At 35.5% G+C, this 18,575-nt stretch overlaps 1 protein-coding gene across 1 annotated transcript in view; it reads right to left on the bottom strand.

The window, feature by feature from the left end:
* The window catches only part of CPS1 (carbamoyl-phosphate synthase 1), a 124,109-nt gene that overhangs the window by 36,607 nt on the left and 68,927 nt on the right, over positions 1 to 18,575 (bottom strand). Inside the window, 3 exon segments of the mRNA XM_032479946.1 lie at positions 1,209 to 1,272; positions 1,723 to 1,788; positions 3,190 to 3,331. Coding sequence (XP_032335837.1) covers positions 1,209 to 1,272; positions 1,723 to 1,788; positions 3,190 to 3,331 — 272 coding nt within the window.

Consider the following 18,575-nt stretch of genomic DNA (forward strand, 5'->3'; position numbering starts at 1 on the left):
CTGCTGTCTGAGGGCCAAACCCAATGATCCCTGAGGTGCCTTGCAGCTCTGACATATCTTGATTGATTGGAAAGTCCTGGCCTTTCCAAGCATATCCTTTTAAGCTTGGCAAGGCCACCCCATGCAGAGTAAGTGACCTTCTAGGAAGTAATCTGAAGTATAATAATAGCCTAACTGCCTCAAAATATCACCTCTACTGGGATGCCATAGAACTGAAAGTTCCAGGATTTGTACTAATCCTTTGCATTAGGATTTTGTCTCCTAAAAATTCTTGTCAGAATAATAACTTATCCAAATATAGTAACATGTTAAATCTCACTATCAATTAAGTACACACTTGATTATTAGCTCTGCTAATCTTTTCCAGGCCCTAAAGTAATGCAGAACTGTTGTATAAATCAGGTAAAATTTGAAGTGGAAGGAAGAAAGGTCTAGAGAAGAGAAGGGTAGATCCTGGTGAAGGTGTCTAGGTCACTTAGCCATAAGATAACTAAAGTGGCAAAGGTATAAACACTTCTGGCCTACTTCAAGATTTGACCAAAAGTTGGTAGGCTACCATATCCCGAAGCACTTAATTGTAAAAACTAAAATAAGCTATGATAAAGAAACAAAATAAAACTATATACATTTCAATCATATGCCATCATTTCCGTATTAGAAAACTTTGCAGAGACTAAATACATGTGTAGAAAAATATCATTGTCTATTTAAACATATACTTTGTAAGAGTAATAGACCTTGATTCATTATTGAATATCTAACTTCAAGTGACTGGAGAAGAAATATAACAATTTCCGGCGAGAACACTTTAAATTACATAATACTCTGCCTGTGCACCAATGAGAATTGCTCTTTGCATCTGATGTCAACAGAAGTCATATGGGAGGCCAGAGATCAGATCTACAAATACAATTTCTGGCTAATGTATAAAGTTCTTGAGCAAATATAGATGAAAATGTTACAGGGGTGGCATGGTGAAATGAAAGGGGATGGAATGTGTAGCTGAGACCCACACTTGAGTCCCACTTCTACCACTTAATAGTTGCATAAATGTGGGCTTCATCTCTCTGAACCTCTGTTTCCTGATTTGTAAAATATTTATTACGACAGCATTTATTTTACATAGTTCTTAGAATAATGGAATTAACATGTGTGAAAGGTAGTATATAAACTGTAAAGTCCTGTGTAAACACAAGTTATCACTTTACCTATGTGATAAGGACCACAGCCCAGCACCATCATTCCATGTTCATCAAAATTGATATCATGCTCCTAAGGGGAAGAAAAGTGAAAGATGTGGAAATTGTGGCGTTATTCTTCCCTCTAATTAAACTATGTGTCCTGTCTTTGAGTATGTCTTTCCCATTCTTCCTCTTATTGATATGCTTCCTCTGTCAGTCTCTGGGAACCCAGAAGTATAAAGTCTTACACAAGCACTACTTATAAAAATATTATTCAGTGTTTCTAATTAAATCGTCATAAGAACACAGCATAATTATATGTTCATGTAACCATTATCTTTATTTTTTTACTTGTTTGAGTTTATTATCTTAAGGCAGTTCTTAAAAGATTGAGTTCAGAAACACACCATTACATCCAACCCACATGATGTCATTTTTATTATCAAGGTCACTAGATAAACAAAGACACAAAAATATACATATTCCTCCATCTAAAGCTAAATCTAGAGCTTTCTGCATACAGAAATTTGGCCATTCCTACCTGACCATTGTAGGTAACATAGAGGTAGTTTGTTATGGAGGGGTACTCTGCAGCCAGTGTATCAATCTGCAACAGAAAATAAATAGATAGATAGTAGATGATAGATAGATAGATAGATAGATAGATAGATAGATAGATAGATAGATAGATAGGGATTTTTACTCCCTTTGTTATAATTGTTTTTCAAGAATGCTTGTGGATTTCTTTTTGTTCTGCATCATATTCCTTTATGTCTCTTACTGTCAAGTGTAAAAACAAGAAAAAGGTATGTACAATCCCATTGCTTTCTAATTCTGACAGTGAGAGGGAAGAAGAAGACAATGAAACAATCTTGTTGTCACTTGAGCAGTGAATAACAATACACATTCCAGAGCATTACTGGATCATTGCAATAGTACCTCTCATGAACATAACAAAGTAGTCCTAGTCAACTGGCTACCAGGAAAACTTACAAAGCCAGCTGTCTAAAGCAGTTGCAAATAACATCTAAAAATCACGACAAAATGACCTATATGTAAGGATGTCTTTGGTTTGCAAATTAATGCATAGGATTTAAGTTACCTATGGCACTGAGCAATAGGATGACATAAATATCGCAAAGCATGGGGAAGAAGGGTAGGGGACGAGATCTCATTGAACATATTTGGAAAAAGTGAATCAATTCAGCTCTCAAGGGCCAGGAGCTCAGCTTAGTGAGCAAGAATTTGGGCAACAGGGCAAGCTAATGTAAGACAGGTGAGGAGGGAGAAAGATAATAATTGCTGAATACAAAATATTCAGCATCAAGCCTGAGACCAAAGGGTGTGCATGTGCCCCCTGAGCTCACAGGGAAAAGTCAATGATTTTAAAGGACAAAAACCAGCTGGTGGTACTTTAAGCCAAGACATCTCTTCTACTAAAGGCCAAAAAAAAAAAAAAAAAAAAAAAAAAAAAATCACAATGGTGCACCTATGCAAGTTCTTGCGTGATTGTCATGAATACTAGATGAGCTCATTATGCCCAACCTTATCACAATGAATACTAAATGAACCATAACGATGGGGCACTTAAAATAAAGTATTATCCTGTAAAATGTTAGTGCCAAAAAGAGATAACTGTGCTTTTCAAGAGGGTCAGCCACTACACCAGGGCTCTTCAAGTCCTTCTGTTACACTAAGGATTTCTCTTACTACTGATATTTTTGCACATGGGTCAAAAACTAGAGGAGAGGTCATTTTGATTTTTGTTTTCATTTAGGCCAAGAAAACCAAGTTCTCAGTCTTCCTTTTATTTCTCAGTGCCCCTTCATCCTTTTCCCTTTCAGCATACACCAATCCTGTGCTGAATGAAAGAGGTCACACCATAGGTGTCAGTCGGACAAGTAGAGTCACTTTCGAATTCCACCCCAATTTTTATTGAAAATGGTTCTATGAGTTGGTGCCTACATTTCACACAAGAAATCCTAAGAAGAAAGAAAAAATCCTTTACCTGTTTAACCCAAGGATGAATGTTTTTCTTTAACCTCAGCTCTCTTGTCTGGGCCTCTGTCAGCCCAAGGCATTTTGAAATTTGCTTGTCTGAGAACCCAATCTCCTTTGCATTTTTCAGTGTTTCTTCTGCAATGGACTCACTAGGATTTAATGAAAAAGAGCGATTCGCACTGAGACCAAACACGATAAGCAGTGAACTATTCAACTTCAGAGTCACACAAGGCTCCTTACTTTCCATCTTCAACATGTTTAGATCTCCTATCTTTTAAAAAAACACAAATAACCCACTACATTTCTAGCCTCTATGAAGTCTACTATCTGCAATGCTCACTTTCTCAAATGTGTAGTTGTCTACTTTCACACCATAGCACCCTCTCTCTTCTTATTTCCTGAAAAGTAGTTTCTGAACCTACTGTCTTAATGAATTTGCTCTTTCAAAAATAATCAGGGACCTCCCTCTTACTAAATTCAGGAGCCCATTCTCAATTTTATCTCCTCAACCTGTCAGTATATGATCATTCTGATGTTCCATTCTTTAAAAAGATGTTTTCCTCTGGCTTCTAGTAAGTTGTTTCTCACCCTACTTTATTACTCACAACACCCACTTACTGTTTTTTTCTCCAAAGCTCTATCTTGTGCTACCTTCTTTCATCTGGCTGCTTTCTCTCCTTCCTAAATTTAGTCAAGGTCATCAACTCAAGTAGGATAACTAGTTGAAGACCTCCAAATCCATAGACTCTTCTTCAATATCTGACCTATGCTCCAGGTCCTTATGAGCTTTGAGAATTTCTTCACCTGGGTATCCCAATATTGCATCAGAATGGGTATCCCCTCCATAAACTGCCTCTATTTACTAGTATCACATATCTGTCTATGTTGGAAGATAGTTTTGTAGTTTAATGATTATATTTTCTACTCTAGCTAGATTTATCTCCTCACTCTCTTCATGCTCATTTCCATAGTGTAGACTTTATTCATGTTACTTCCCTCACTTGGAATGCCTTTGGTATTCCTGTTACCTACCCAGGTTCTCTCCAACTCCCAGCCATGCTTCATGGGTCAGTTAAAGCCAAGTTTCATCCACGAAGCTTTCTCAGTCTGCCCTAACCCACACAGGTCTTCCTGGGCTCTTAACTGACTCTTTTGTTTAGAACTAAGGGCATGATTGGAACCACACTGTGTAGCATATCATCATCTCCTGGTATTTGTAATGTTTCTTAGCTTTTATTCAACAGTTTTTTTTTTTTTCTTCTAGAATCAAGTTCATGAGGGCAAAGAATACATTTGGCTCATTTGCCAGATCTTTTCCAAAGCCTAGCACACTGTCTGGTCCACAAGCAGCACTTAATAAATATTTACCACATGAATGAAGAAAACTGTAACTCTAGAGCTTTTTTATTTTATAGAAAAGACAAAGAAGTTATTGAAACCAGTTTATAACTAGAATTCAAAATGTACACAAAATAATTTGCCAAAAGCCAAAGCACAGAAGAACTAAATACTATTGTAAAAAATCTCTAACGAAATAATTGTGGCCAAGCTATTGCAAGCAATAAAATTCAATTATAACAGTTTGATAGTCAATACAATGAAGTTAAAATGTAACAGTGTGTTAGAAGATCTAATAATACATAAAATATTATCATTGAAATTCTGCTAATAGAATGTAGTTAAGACTACTGCAGTTTGTTAATTCTATCCTCCAATCTCTTAATTTAATTAATTCATATTCTGAGTTTTCAGATGAGAGAATCAAGCTGGTGTATTTAATAGCTACTTCTCTGGCTTTCTGATATCAGTGTTAGTTTGAATTTTTGAAGCTACAGCTCTTCCCAGTCAATTTGCTTTTTCTATGGTGCTTAAATTCCCTTCTGTCTCTCAAATCCATTATTCCTCCTGATGAATTTAACTTCTTTTTTTCTATTCCCATTTGATTTTTTAATCTTCCCAAGGATTTGATAAGCATTCTCCCTGAGCAACACATCTTCCTGTCAAATTCTTGAACACAATCTTATTGTTAGGTATTATTAGTCACTTACTGTGTGTCAAGCACTGTGCGGCACGCTCTAGAACTATGCTGTTCAATATGGTAACCACACACGTGACTATTTAAATTTAGATGTTTATTAATTTTAAACACTTTAAATTATTTGGAGCCACATTTTCACTAGTCACATTTCTAGCACTTAATAGCCACATACGGGATGGTGCAGATTATAGAATATTTTATCATCACAGAAATTTCTACTAGACAATGCTGTTCAAGAAGACACAAAACAATGTTTGAAACAATGCAGTGGTAAAGAGTGATTCCAAACATTTTATGGAGAGCTAAGCTACATGGTACAATGTGAGGTCAGAGAAAAGAGATAATCATGTGAGTGGTTGTACTTGAGACATATTGGAACAGAAGAGGGGTGAGAACAGAGCCACAAAGCAAGTGCACGTTTATACAGAAAAGGGGCTGACAGGTGTACTGTAGGCAGGAACAACCGTATTTGCAGTAATTTGAGGCAGCAATGGGCATGGCAGGTACAGGCAACATACTGAGGATTTGTTGTCTGAAAGAGTTAGTGGGAAATTGCAGATGGTGAAGGTGGGGCCACACTCACCGTTTTTCCTACATCAGTGCTTTAACACTTAGTGGATAAGCTCTGTGTGTCAGAGCACTGTCCTACATATTTTAATGATGGAGAGAGAAAATATCAAATCTCTCCATTTAAGCAGGTCAGAGTATATCAGAAGGCAAACAAAAGCCATTTCTCTGCTAGCACAGTGAGAGGTGCTATGAGAGAAATGTGTATGAGAGGAGATTGGCTCAGAGGAAGGTTTAAGTTCCACTAGGGAAGTCTAGAAAGGCTTTACCCAGCGGGTGACTGTTGAGCTTCTGAGGGCCCTTGAAACACCCAAATTTATGGTGTTTGCCTTTAGTTTTGCAAAAAAAAAAAAAAATTGAGACAAAAGCAGAGGAAGGATTTTTTGTTGTTCTTATTTGATTTTAGAAATGTACATTTCCACCTTCCTTGCCAAGACTATGTTCCTAAACCAATTGCTTATTTGATTATGGGCAAGCGTGCATTCACCCTCAGAGTGGAAGTGTTTGACAAATAAGCTATTTTCCTAAATTAAAATTCTGGATAATGTTCTTTTTACATAAGTATCTGTAATCATGAGTTTCATAAAAGGTTTCAAATCATAGTGATGTCTACCTGTGTGTGGAAAGGCTACACGTTTTCTCTGTGAACTTCGATTTTATTAAAAACATAGGTATAAAGCTTGAGTTGGGTGGGGAAATACTGCACATATAACATTGAGCCAATTCTTACCCAAAGGTTTTTCTAGCTACCTGCTAGATTATTTTTCCCATCATTGTGTGATAGTCAGTAAAAGAAAAAAAAAAAGCAATAAATAAATAGATCTTCAATAAAACATTTCTTTATTATTCCAAAAAACTATCTGCGGAAAAAAATCTGTTATGTTACTGTGTCCACAGCTCACACTAACTAAAATGATTAAACTCTAACTCTGAACAACAATGGGCCAGACACACTTAGGAAACATGCGTTGAAAAGAACCATCACACCTATAACTATGACTAAGGACTAGCATACATGCAAGTTCTCCAAGTCCAAAGACAACCAGAAGTAATGTACTTATCTTTGGCTCTCTTGTCATTTTTTTTTTTTTTTTTTTTTTGCTTTGAATGATTTTTATTTCTTCCTATATGGGTGATCAGTCAATTCTTCAAAGGCTGCCATATTGCTTTAAATAAAACTACAAATAATGCTACTAAACAAACAAAAAAGAAACCATTTAGATTCCTCACATTTCTATTAGGGATGCAGGAAATTTGCATTTGTTTTGTCCACATTCAGCAATATAATCTTTTCTATTGCTGAAATATGCGTAATTCCTCTTATTCTTTCCCAGCAAAAGAGTCCAATAGAGCATACAAAGACATCTCCAGCAAATACACAACGTCTTCCTCCTCCATCCAACAGATAAAATTGGACTCTTAGCAACAAACAAATTTAAAAAAAGAAAAGAAAAAGGAAGGCTGATTGATAGAATTGGCCTTGTGCATACAAAAGTAAAGTGAACTAATTTTGTGTTCAGCTCTGGTAGCAAAAATATCTCTGTCACTAAGACTAACTCAATCATTACCACTCCCCATAGCATCTGCACCTCAGAAAGGTTTCATTATTTAAAGGGGACGCCTGAGAAAAGCAACAGTAACACAAAATAATGACTAATGAATGATACAATTTCAGAATGGGGGTGAAAACTATTTCTCATAGGTACCACCTCAAATCATACCAGGTGGGAGTTCTACAATAGATGCTACAGGGAGACCTGCAGAGTCCATGTTTTAAGCTGATTCTCAGAATATTTTCTTGGTGAGCCAAAAACTGCTTTAACTTTTGTTCAGTATTTAAATAACTAGATCAATAGCATGATATGATATTTTAAACATCTTAAAAATAAGGTGTATTAAATTGGAATGACATATAACTATATTCATATTCATCTATCTCAACTTGAATGCAAATATTGGGTAGGTGTGTTCCTATGAGGTTCAAAAGGATAGATCTTCTATAGTCTTTCATTCTTGGCCTCTTGGTTATTAATTTCAACTCTTCAGACATAATCATGAAATAGTGCAAAGCATTTTGCAATCCTCCTCACTTAGAAAACAGGTGTTGATTCTGACCCACCATGGCAATTACAGACATAAGTTAGAATCCTTCTTCCCACATTCAGTGCTGTCATAATTCTGCAGGGTACCCTTAAGTCCAAGACAGGATGCACGTGGCCTGTCTCTACATTTCCCTCGATCCCTGTCTCCACTGCTTCTGCATAACACAAGATTGGCTGGCATGTCACTACATACAGAAGAAAATTCACTTTATTCCCTACTTGTTCTGATACAAAATTTTATTTTAAGTCCCATTATAATAAAATAAAAGAAGAGATAGTTTGAAGACACGATTCATTAGCTTTGGGCCAGTGATTTAGATAAGGTTAAACCTCTACAGAGTCAAATACAAGATGAATAATCTTAAGTGGACATAAAGCTCATTTAACAATGTGGAGATTTAGATACATGCTCCTCATCTTTATCTGCCCATATCGGGCTGCCTTCCACTTTGTCTGCTAAAAAGGACTTCCATCAGAGGGAGATTTTTTTTTTTTAAATCAAACTAGGTAAAAGCTTATGTTAGGGACACGGCTATAATATGTCTGTTGTTTCAAAGGAAAATGAAAACCTTAATATGGAACCAACTCAAAACAGAATAACCACCAAAAGAAAGATAAACGCTGAATTTGTAATTCAAAACTGCTTTTTGAAGCCTCAGTAGGGACTGCTGTATTTATATTATATTGTAAATCAAGGGAGCATTACACCAAGCAAGAAATGTGCTCAGCTGAAAGCAGCATACTGCACTAAAGCACACAGTTTCACAATATGTATAATAAATACCTTATCCTTCCATTATTTGATATGTAGTTGTGTGTACTAGTATGTCTGTGTTTCTTTACTCCTTTGAACACACATTAAATTCATATTTCAGAACTGTGTCCTCTAAAATATGCTACATATACAACTTTTCCTTCCTCTACCAGCTTTCCTTGCTTTCAGAGTTCAAGGGCAGACTCTTCAAAGGTTACACTTGCATCACCGCATAATAGACTCTAAACAATAAAACAAAGAAAAGCCAAATAGCTGTGAGGCTGGCCTTTTCATAATGTTCAGTTTCTCTCTACTTAGCAGCACAAAATGACAGTCTGAAATTTTAGAGGAGGCAAAAACGTCTTAAAATCAGACAATCAGACGTTCACACGCTCTGCCATCATCTATCTTTTAACAGTTAGACAGCATGGCTCAGCTTCTACAGCGAGAAGTCTCCCGTCAGTTCTCTGGTTTTATAAACAATACAAGCCTCTCTCCTCTTTCTCTTCAACTTCTGATGCAGATTTTGTTGTTGTTGTTTAAAATTCTACCCTGTCATCTCTGAAACTTCCTCCACTCACACTTAGTCCTCAATAATAAATGATAAAAGGAAATGGAATAAATTCCCCTTAATAAGGAAATTTTCACCTGGCGTAGAGGAGCTGGGGAAATCTATTAGCCGACCAGAGGCACGCCTGCAGCATCGCAATTACCAGGGGAGCCCGCGCACTTCGCAGTCCTCTCTTCCACTTGACTGGCTTTTATCTGATCCACCAACTCACAAGTCATGCTAAACAAATTTCCCTCCAGACTGCACAAGCTCTAATGTGAAAATGAGCACTCCACTTGGCCTACAATTACGGGATGAGCTTGCCATTTTATTATTATCTTCTTTTAAAAACTCCCCCAGAAGGCAGAAGCTGAGAAAAACACTAGGCCTGATGCTTGGTAATGACACCTGCTTTAATAAGGAAAGAGAACCGTGTAAGATGTAGGTTCTCTGTCCTGAGACCCCTCACTGGCATTTCCCCTGAGTTTTGCGGGGCTTCACTGATTACTTTTGGCATTTCACAGGTTCAAGACCATCCCACAATCACAATAATGCAATCAAGTGGAGGAGTTATTTGTCTTCACATCTTTTTTTTCAAGGAGACAGGTTATTACCTTGAGAGAAATGCAAGACAATTTTCAAAAGCAGCAGCAGCGTTCAGAAAAGCAAAGGATAAAACCCAAGCAATTGGGTAAATACTACTATTTTCTCTTAAGTTTTGAGAGCACCATGCCTTATGTCTGTACAGAAATGAGGTCTCTGGAGGAATTAAAGAAAACCTCGGTCTCTCTCTCATGTCCAGGACAAACAATACCTAGATCTGATGTCTGAGTGAAACCACGCCAGCGTGAAAAGACTCTGTTAGGATGTGGGTCCACCTGGCACTACCACAATAATGCTATAAAGCCGCCAAGTGTTGATTTTCAAGGGATGACACACTTAAGATTATACTTCACCTTAAAGGCTATTAACAGCAACAAAATCAAAATGAAGAAGAAAACTTTATGAGAAATTAACACTGTAGCTATTGTTAAGTAGGCAATTTTTAACTTCCTGAATCCTATGTTCATTTCTTACCAATCTTGAGTAATCCCAAAAATCCAGAAATACTGTTGTATAACTTTCAAAATGGTAAGGCCATTTATATACTATTGATTATAACAGCATAATTATATTCTATAAATAACCAAGTAATAAAACTGGGGAAAATAACCTAATAGAGGTTCGGTTAATCATAATTTTTGATCCTTAATAAATCACATTTTGCATCTCAGTATTCTCAGTTGAGAATGCTGTGACTTTCTCTGCACTTGATTCGGTAACAATGAAAAACAAACGCAAACCACTTAATCACAGTAGCAAGTCCTGTCTATTAGTGTATAAGAAAGTGTTCTGTTACATTCAAAAGAGCATGCTTCTACTAACTGAATAGCATTTACCTGACCAGATTGAGCTAAAAGGCAAAGTCTATACTATAGAATATTGCTTCTGTTATTTCTACTCAGCAAATTTATTTATAATTTTAAATACATTCTCTGCATTCTTTTCCAAAAATTAAGAGGATGATTCAGTAAGCAAAATCCTGGGTTTTCTCATGAAGATAGGTTTGTTATATGCCTGGAATTTAAATCCAGCAGATTAAAAAAAATATATATATATATATATATATGCATATACATATGTGTGTGTACATGTGTGTGTGTGTGTGTGTGTGTGTGTATAGATATAGATCATGAGGCCTCAGTAGACAACTGAGATCGAATGAGCATTCTTTGATGTTTTAAAATTTCTTATTTCACAAATAAGTGTATTTAGAAGTCCTATATTTTAAAATTTCTCCATCATCTTTGTTTAAAGCAAGTCATGTTTCCACAGAGTAGTTTTCCAAATATCACATATGTTGTCCAAGCAATAAATGTATAACTTTCAATATATAACTTTCTTTGACTTCTAGAAACTATTACTTAGCATATTATTAAAATGAGTTTCTTAACCGAAGCCTATCTACTGATAACTACTGCATAGAATTTTTTTTCTTGCTAAAAGTAACATATATAGGAATAATTTTTGACCAAATTTTTCTAGTTCTTGAATGAGAAAATTGAAGCCTTTTCTGGAAAGGGGAAAAATAAGAAGCCACCTCTATGAGGATGTGGAAAAATTCTAGAATTAAATTCCTGCTCACATGTCACACTAGATCTATGTTAATCTGAGACATATGAATATATTTTGCACATTAATATCCATGATAGCAAAAATTCTTGTCTATTTCATACTACTGACTATATACTCGAGAACTAATTGAGTAGCTCACTCTTCAAGCTACCTAGAGCAAGGGATGGTCAATTAAGTCGGTCTGTTGGCTTAAGATAAGTGGTAGGCAGGGAAGGAGGCAGTAAGTGCAACGTCACACAGCCATGTGATGGCCATTACATTATCGTAACATGCCTACACAGGCAAATAGTGCCTGTCTATTTCCACCTTAGATAGGCCGATACCACGGCCAAATCTAGAGTCAGGCTCCAACTACCCCCAGAAAAAAAAAATTTCATCAGTCGGGTAAAGATAAACGTGGCAAGTGGTTAGCACAGTGGAAGTAGGTAACGAGTGCTTCATAAACACAAACGCCAGAGGATGAGGGAAAAGGGAGGGAGCACGCACAAGCAAGGAGAAAGCGAAGAGGAGGAGGAGAAGCAGCAAGGAGTTAAGCAGAACAAAACCGGCAAGCTGCCCAAATTTGGCCCCCGCAGCCCAGCTCTTCTAAGTCTCTTCCCTCTCTCTGCAGCAATTCTGTTTCCAGGCCTTGAGGTGGTGAGGACCACCATACTTTGTACTCCCTGCAAATCGCAAACGATCTCCTGGAGACAGTGGTCACTCAGGCATTTACTCTGCTATCAGAAGGCAGAGCCACTGCCTCCCACTCCCAGGGAAAGGCATCACCCACTTCATCTTCCAGGGGACTCGTGGACTTCTCCCCCAAGGAAGGTACCTAAGGTATGAACGAGCAGGTGAAAATATTCTGGGGTCAGTGAGTGATTACCTAGCTTTTGTAATAATAGTTCAGGTCGACTATTCCGCCTAAATTTAATTTCCATTGTACACTTCAGGAATTTTTAACTCACTCCTGCATTAACCTGAGAGATGGAGGCATCTGCATTTTATCTAAATAAAAAATAAATGTATATGTATGTATATATGTATATATATTTATAATATACTGTCTTATAAATACAGAAAAACCTAAAAAGAGAATTCTTATTATCCTAGCTCTCTATGCCCTTGAAAATTCTATTTGCGTCTTTTAAAGGTGACTCGCCAAAGCTTTCTCCCTGCCAGGCTCCCATGTTTTCCCCACAAGAGTTCTAGAAAAGGGCACATCTCTTACAACGCTTCTGCTCTAAGTGGGGTCAACAATTCAGGCAGGAAAACACGCAGCTCACAACTTGACAGCTAAGGAGGAACTGATCTCCAGCTGTCTGATTTAAAAGTCATATCTCTACAAAGACGCTTTTGAAAAGGGTTAGTGACTAGAATTGAAGGCAGAAGCCCTGGGCTAGATTTCTTGCTTTCCTCTGACTGGTATGACATAAAGTATGACACACACCTCTGTGTGACTCAGTTTCACCATCTACAAAAATAGAATAGTGATTATTTTCCACCTGTATTATAATAGAAATGCACTTTAAGGTCACTAGAGAAATATAAATCTCTGTATTATAAATATAATTCTATATTTTTTACCTTAATCTTCTTTGCTGTTTAAGTAAATCAGAGCCTTCTCTACACTTGTACATATTTATTAATATTTTTCATAAAAACGTTTTTAAAAATTTGCAGTTTTGAAAACTTGGATAATTGTGTTAATCGCAAATTTTGGCTTTTTGTCCTCAACAAGCAATAGAGATTTCATAATGTCCATGTAACTATTATAATGTCCCCAGTGTATATAATCTCTGACAATAAAAATTAGATAAATCCCCTCTATTAGAAAACAGTTTATTCAGAGCCTTACCAGCTAATTAGTAAATATATAGTCACTTAAATAATGAAAACCTAGAGATTCTGATTTACAATGTCTTCCAACACAGAGTTTATATTTTAGACTACGCATTTCAATTAACAGCTCTGTGGTCCCTTTAACTAACCAGGAATTGTAATACATCTTCCTCCATTCCAATTTTTCCCTTCTTTGGCATCACTGAGAAATTCTGATTTTCACTTTCTACCAAGAATATTTTTCATTTATTTAATGGGCACATTATCAAACAAATATTATTGGATTTTTACTATATGCAAGGCCAATTCCCCAAAAAAATAGGGTAAATAAGAATTGAAAGCCATCTTTATCTTTTTCAGAACTGATGCTACACTTTAGAATGGTGAATACATTCTACTCTTTACTCATACAAATCAGCAAAAGCTCTTAAGAAACTCTTATAATAAAAGCATATTAAGACATTACGCTATTTAAAATTTCCCCTAACAGAATTTACAGTGTAATTGGAGGATGTTATTAGCATACATGTAATAATCACAAAATGAGTGAAACTGTGTGGCTTCAACTATTATATACACTGAGCAAATAGGTAGATAATATTCACATTAATTTCTATTCACAGAATTAATTTCCATATAGTAAGAGTCTCATTTTTATGAAATACAAGAGAAGTATAACAAAATAAGAGCAAACACAATTTGTCACTTCCTAAGTAGAATTCCTCTATTTACCTATTTTCTCTTTGTCATTGCACATTTGGTCCTTATAGTCTAGCTCCTACTCTTACCTCCCCATCATCAAATTTGGTGGACTTGCTGCTCAGTTCACTCCCTCTCTGCTCTCCCTAAACCTAAATATTGCTGAAAGTGTCTTCTTATTTTATTTATTTTTAATTGTCTCTTCCTTTGGCTCCCATGACATTGGGATGTATTGAAGCAAAGATGCTGTCCTTGGATTCTGAATATCCCGAACTCAAATCCTGGCTTCAGTGTGCACTACCCCTGAAATCTTGAAAAATGTACTTAAACACTGTGAGTCACTGTTTTGTTTATAAAATATGCAGGAGGGATGCATACCTTCTAAGAACTCTCAAGTTGAGACTTACGTGAGGTAACACACACAAAGGTCTCAGAGCTTTTGTTTTTAACCTCCATTGAACTTTTCTGGCTTTGTGTTTCTGCCTCTCATTGTTCATTAAAAGCATCCTGTCTTCTGTATATCTATGTGTATACAGATCTTCAAGAACACAAGTCTTCAAATACAAGTTTGAAGACAAGTCTTTCAAAATAGATTACAAATCCAATGAAGGCAAGTTAATAGCTAACAATTTGGTCTAATTATAGCTTCTAAGAGAATTATCATCAAATAAATATATAACCCATAATGCTGAAGTCACAGATACTGACATAGGGTAATCTATTAAATCCTGACTATCACTAGATGCATACATACAAATCGTGAGTGTTATGTTATTTTAAATCAACTTAAGATTTTTGGAACTTTCAAATTTATAAGAATTAATATGCAGAAAATATATAATATAATATTTATTTTATGAATGATCTAAATATCACCTCGAAAACATTTTAAGTAAAACACGTATCTTGCCCATGCTGGACTCAAGTACTCTCTCACACTTTCAAAATGCACAATTATTTGTCAAAATTATAAAAACACTGTTTAATATAGTTCCCTGTGCTATACAGTAGGACTTTGTTATCTACTGTATATATAGTAGTTAGTATCTGCAAATCCTGAACTCCCAACTTATAATAGCCTATAATGAAAAAGAATATGAAAAGGAATATACATATGTATAACTGAATCACTATGCTGTACACCAGAAACTAATACAACACTGTAACATTGTAAATTGACTATACTTCAATTAAAAAAAACATTGTTTAAATAATGAATTCAATGAGGGTTCTCAAAACATTAAATATTTGATGTAAAATATTATTTAAGATATATATGATACAAGAAATTATTACTTAAAAATTAATAGACGCCTGTCAAATCTGTGACATCACCTAAAATATCTCATCTTATCACATGGAACATAAAACAAATTAAAAATAAAATGTATTTTTGGCATTAGTTCATAGGTATGGAAATTCTCACAGTAATGCTCCTCTTTACAGAGAAAAATAAACTTTTTTATGTAAGGTCCAATATTTGGTATTCTGAAAGAGGTTTATCAGATAAATGATTTAGGGTATGAAGACTAAAACCATAAGATAGTAATATGTAGTAACTGATAAAATTGTTTTCCTTTAAAGTCAATTACTTTACACATAATATATTATATATTCATCTTAGCAGCATGACTGCCTAGTAAAATAAAAGAGTACTTTTTTTAAACTACAGTGAAACTGAGATTTAGTGAACTATAATGTGAGTTGATAGCGAATACAGGGGACATAACCCATTTTCTGCAAGTCAAATCAATGAGTTCCATTAAAGTATCCAAACATCTCTATTTTCATTCTGCATTCAAAATAATAAATACCCACATACTTAGTATATATACTTAAATGTCCACAGACTGGAGTGGAGGAAACAACAAATGGTATCACAAACATATCACAGTAAAGGAGCATAAAAAGTATAGCATGTGCTCATATGTTACATACAATGAAATATATCTATTTCTTTCTCTAAATTGCTTCTATATTTAATACACTTCAAGGCTAATTGTTTATTGTTATATATATTTTTTCTACCAGAAAGTATAAGTTATCATTAGAAAGTTAAGTACTGACCCTTCTCTGTCTTATGCCTAAGGGTTAACAACTTTTAGGGGGCACTTTCCCCCTGGAAAACTTCAATCAAATATAAGCACAAAACATTCTTGTCCAGTTTTGCCATGCCTTGTGAGCAAGTTAAATAAAAAGTCAATAGAAACTAACATGTGGAGGAGAGGACATTCAAAGGGAGTGTTCCAGCTAAGGTGACACCTGCATTATTACATCTGCCAGAAGTTTGTGGCTGCAGGGAAATGACCAAATTTACTGAGCTCAATTTAGCACTTGAATGCCCAAGTGGAACTCACCAGGCTTGCCCTAGATTGTTTTCCTAAGTTACAGGCACACCTATGACTTTCCAGCACTCATCAACGGACGTAGTTTATCACACTGAACTTAGTGATGTTCATATGAAAATTGGGTCCTTCTCTTTTTTACTACATTGATTGTAGCAATAAGTGGCAGTGAGGGGGGAAGAGAATATTAATATCAGAATTAAAATAGTAAAAAAAAAACCCTATAATATATTGGACAAAAGCATTTCCTGAATAATTTGCACATTAATCCATAGAAAATTAAGTTTATATCAACAATTAGTAGAGAAATAAATCCAAATTTTAGCCTCATATACTTATATGGCATGAACTGTATCACAATGGCCATATCCCCTACTTTTGAATCTCTAAGATGGATGAAAACAGATTCCTTTTAAATAGTTAAGCATGATGTTGCCAACATAAGTAGCAGCATTGTGCAAAACAACAACAACAAAAAAACAAGAAGCAAAATGGACCATTCTAGGAAAATTGCCCAAATTGAATGAAATGCAGTTATCATAAATGGTGGAACCCTTCCCTTTGGAGATCTAACATGGTACAGCACAAGCCCTGGCTGGCTGTCTTCTTTAATCCAATCACTTGAAGGAAAGATTCAAAATTTAATTCAACTTAGTTTTAGCCAGTAAAAGAGCAAAATTATAGAACTTAAGTGGGTACAATAAAATTCTTGAGCTAGACAGTCAGTCAGAAATAGCTGAAGAATCCAAAAATTAAAATTAGGAAATGAAAAAATTTAAAAAGAGTTCTAAGCAGAGGATAGGCAGATGCTCAAAGCTGGTAATTAGCACTCAGTGTTTCTCCTGCCTGCTCACATTGTTGTTCTTTTTTTAAGTAACATGATTGTCTTTCACCTAAAATTGATAATCCAATTTAATATTATAAATAAAAATGTTTGAGGAGTAATGTCCTGAAATAGTTCTTGTCCACAAACCAGCTTTACTATAGCTGACTTCCTTACTTACTTACAGTAAAAGGGGTTCAGCCGAGCTATTTTTGTACCTGTGCTCATCTATTAATTACTAATATAGTTGAACTCTTTATCAGATGTGCTACTTCTACATTGATGGGACTATTCTCTCTTTATTAACTACGTAACTATACTGGAAGTGTCTCCTATACGTAATCTTATTTTCTCCAGACATTATATAATTCACTTCTCCATATCCTTAAACATATACACACACACACACATCTATATATGTACGTGTATATATACATAGACACATATACATATGTATCTATGCATATATACATACACATATGTGTTGCTGTACATATGTATATGTGTTCACACACATACACACTTATATATAGCACAGTGGTTAAATATCAAACATCCTTGGTTCTAGAGTCCTGCTCAGATTTGGTCTTAATTCTGTCATTTACTAGCATGTGATACCAAAAAATTGCTAAATAGCTCAGTGCCTCAGTTTCGTATCTCTAAAGTCAGGATAATTACTGACTTCTTAGGTTATGGGAATGATTAAATGAAACAATGTATTAGAGCAGTGTCTGATACGTAGTCAACAAATTTGGTGATTATTACCTTGCACTTGGAAGGTGTTTGACTGAATTAAAATTCAAGTCTCTGTTCTAAACCCATTCTTTGTACTTTATTGAACAATTCTTACCAAAAGACTCTAGTTGATAAAAACATTTGACATATTTATCTGCTTGACTTATGGTACCTGCACTTCTGCCCTCCAATTCGGATTTATTTGCATGACCAAAATTGAATGTCTAAGCACTAATGGAGGAAAGGATTACAGGTGAGATTTTTGTAATTTTTAATAGATCAAAATAAGCATATTTTTCTTCTAGTGAAAATGCTATATGGGAGAAGCATTATGTGTGAAGGAATCAGTGTTGGTAAGATAAGTGAGTGTGGGGAAAATATACTAAAGTCAGGGTAGCTTGGCAGTGAAGGCCAATGGATAAGCTCATGCAAATGTTACAGCTACACTGAAACTTCTGACAGGCTCGAATTTTTTACACTCCTTGCAAAGTGGTCTTGTAACGTGAAGTTCAAACATCTAGATCCCAATGCATATGCATAACACATTGGAATCCTCCATGATACAACTCACATCACACTGAGTAAAGAGAAACTTTTAAAAACCTAAAGAAATCCACTGTGAAATATGTTATCACTCCAGGTCGATTAATGCCACTACACCAGCTTATAAATTTGGGGAACTGCCTAGAACAGTCAACTTTCCTAGCAGGCCCTTGGGCAGCAATAAACAATTTAAGAATAAAAGGAGAAAGTCAGTGAACTCAAGTAGAGAAGAGGAATTTTT

Source organism: Camelus ferus, chromosome 5 (assembly GCF_009834535.1).
Source record: "Camelus ferus isolate YT-003-E chromosome 5, BCGSAC_Cfer_1.0, whole genome shotgun sequence".
In the NCBI taxonomy this organism is placed as follows: Eukaryota; Metazoa; Chordata; class Mammalia; order Artiodactyla; family Camelidae; genus Camelus; species Camelus ferus.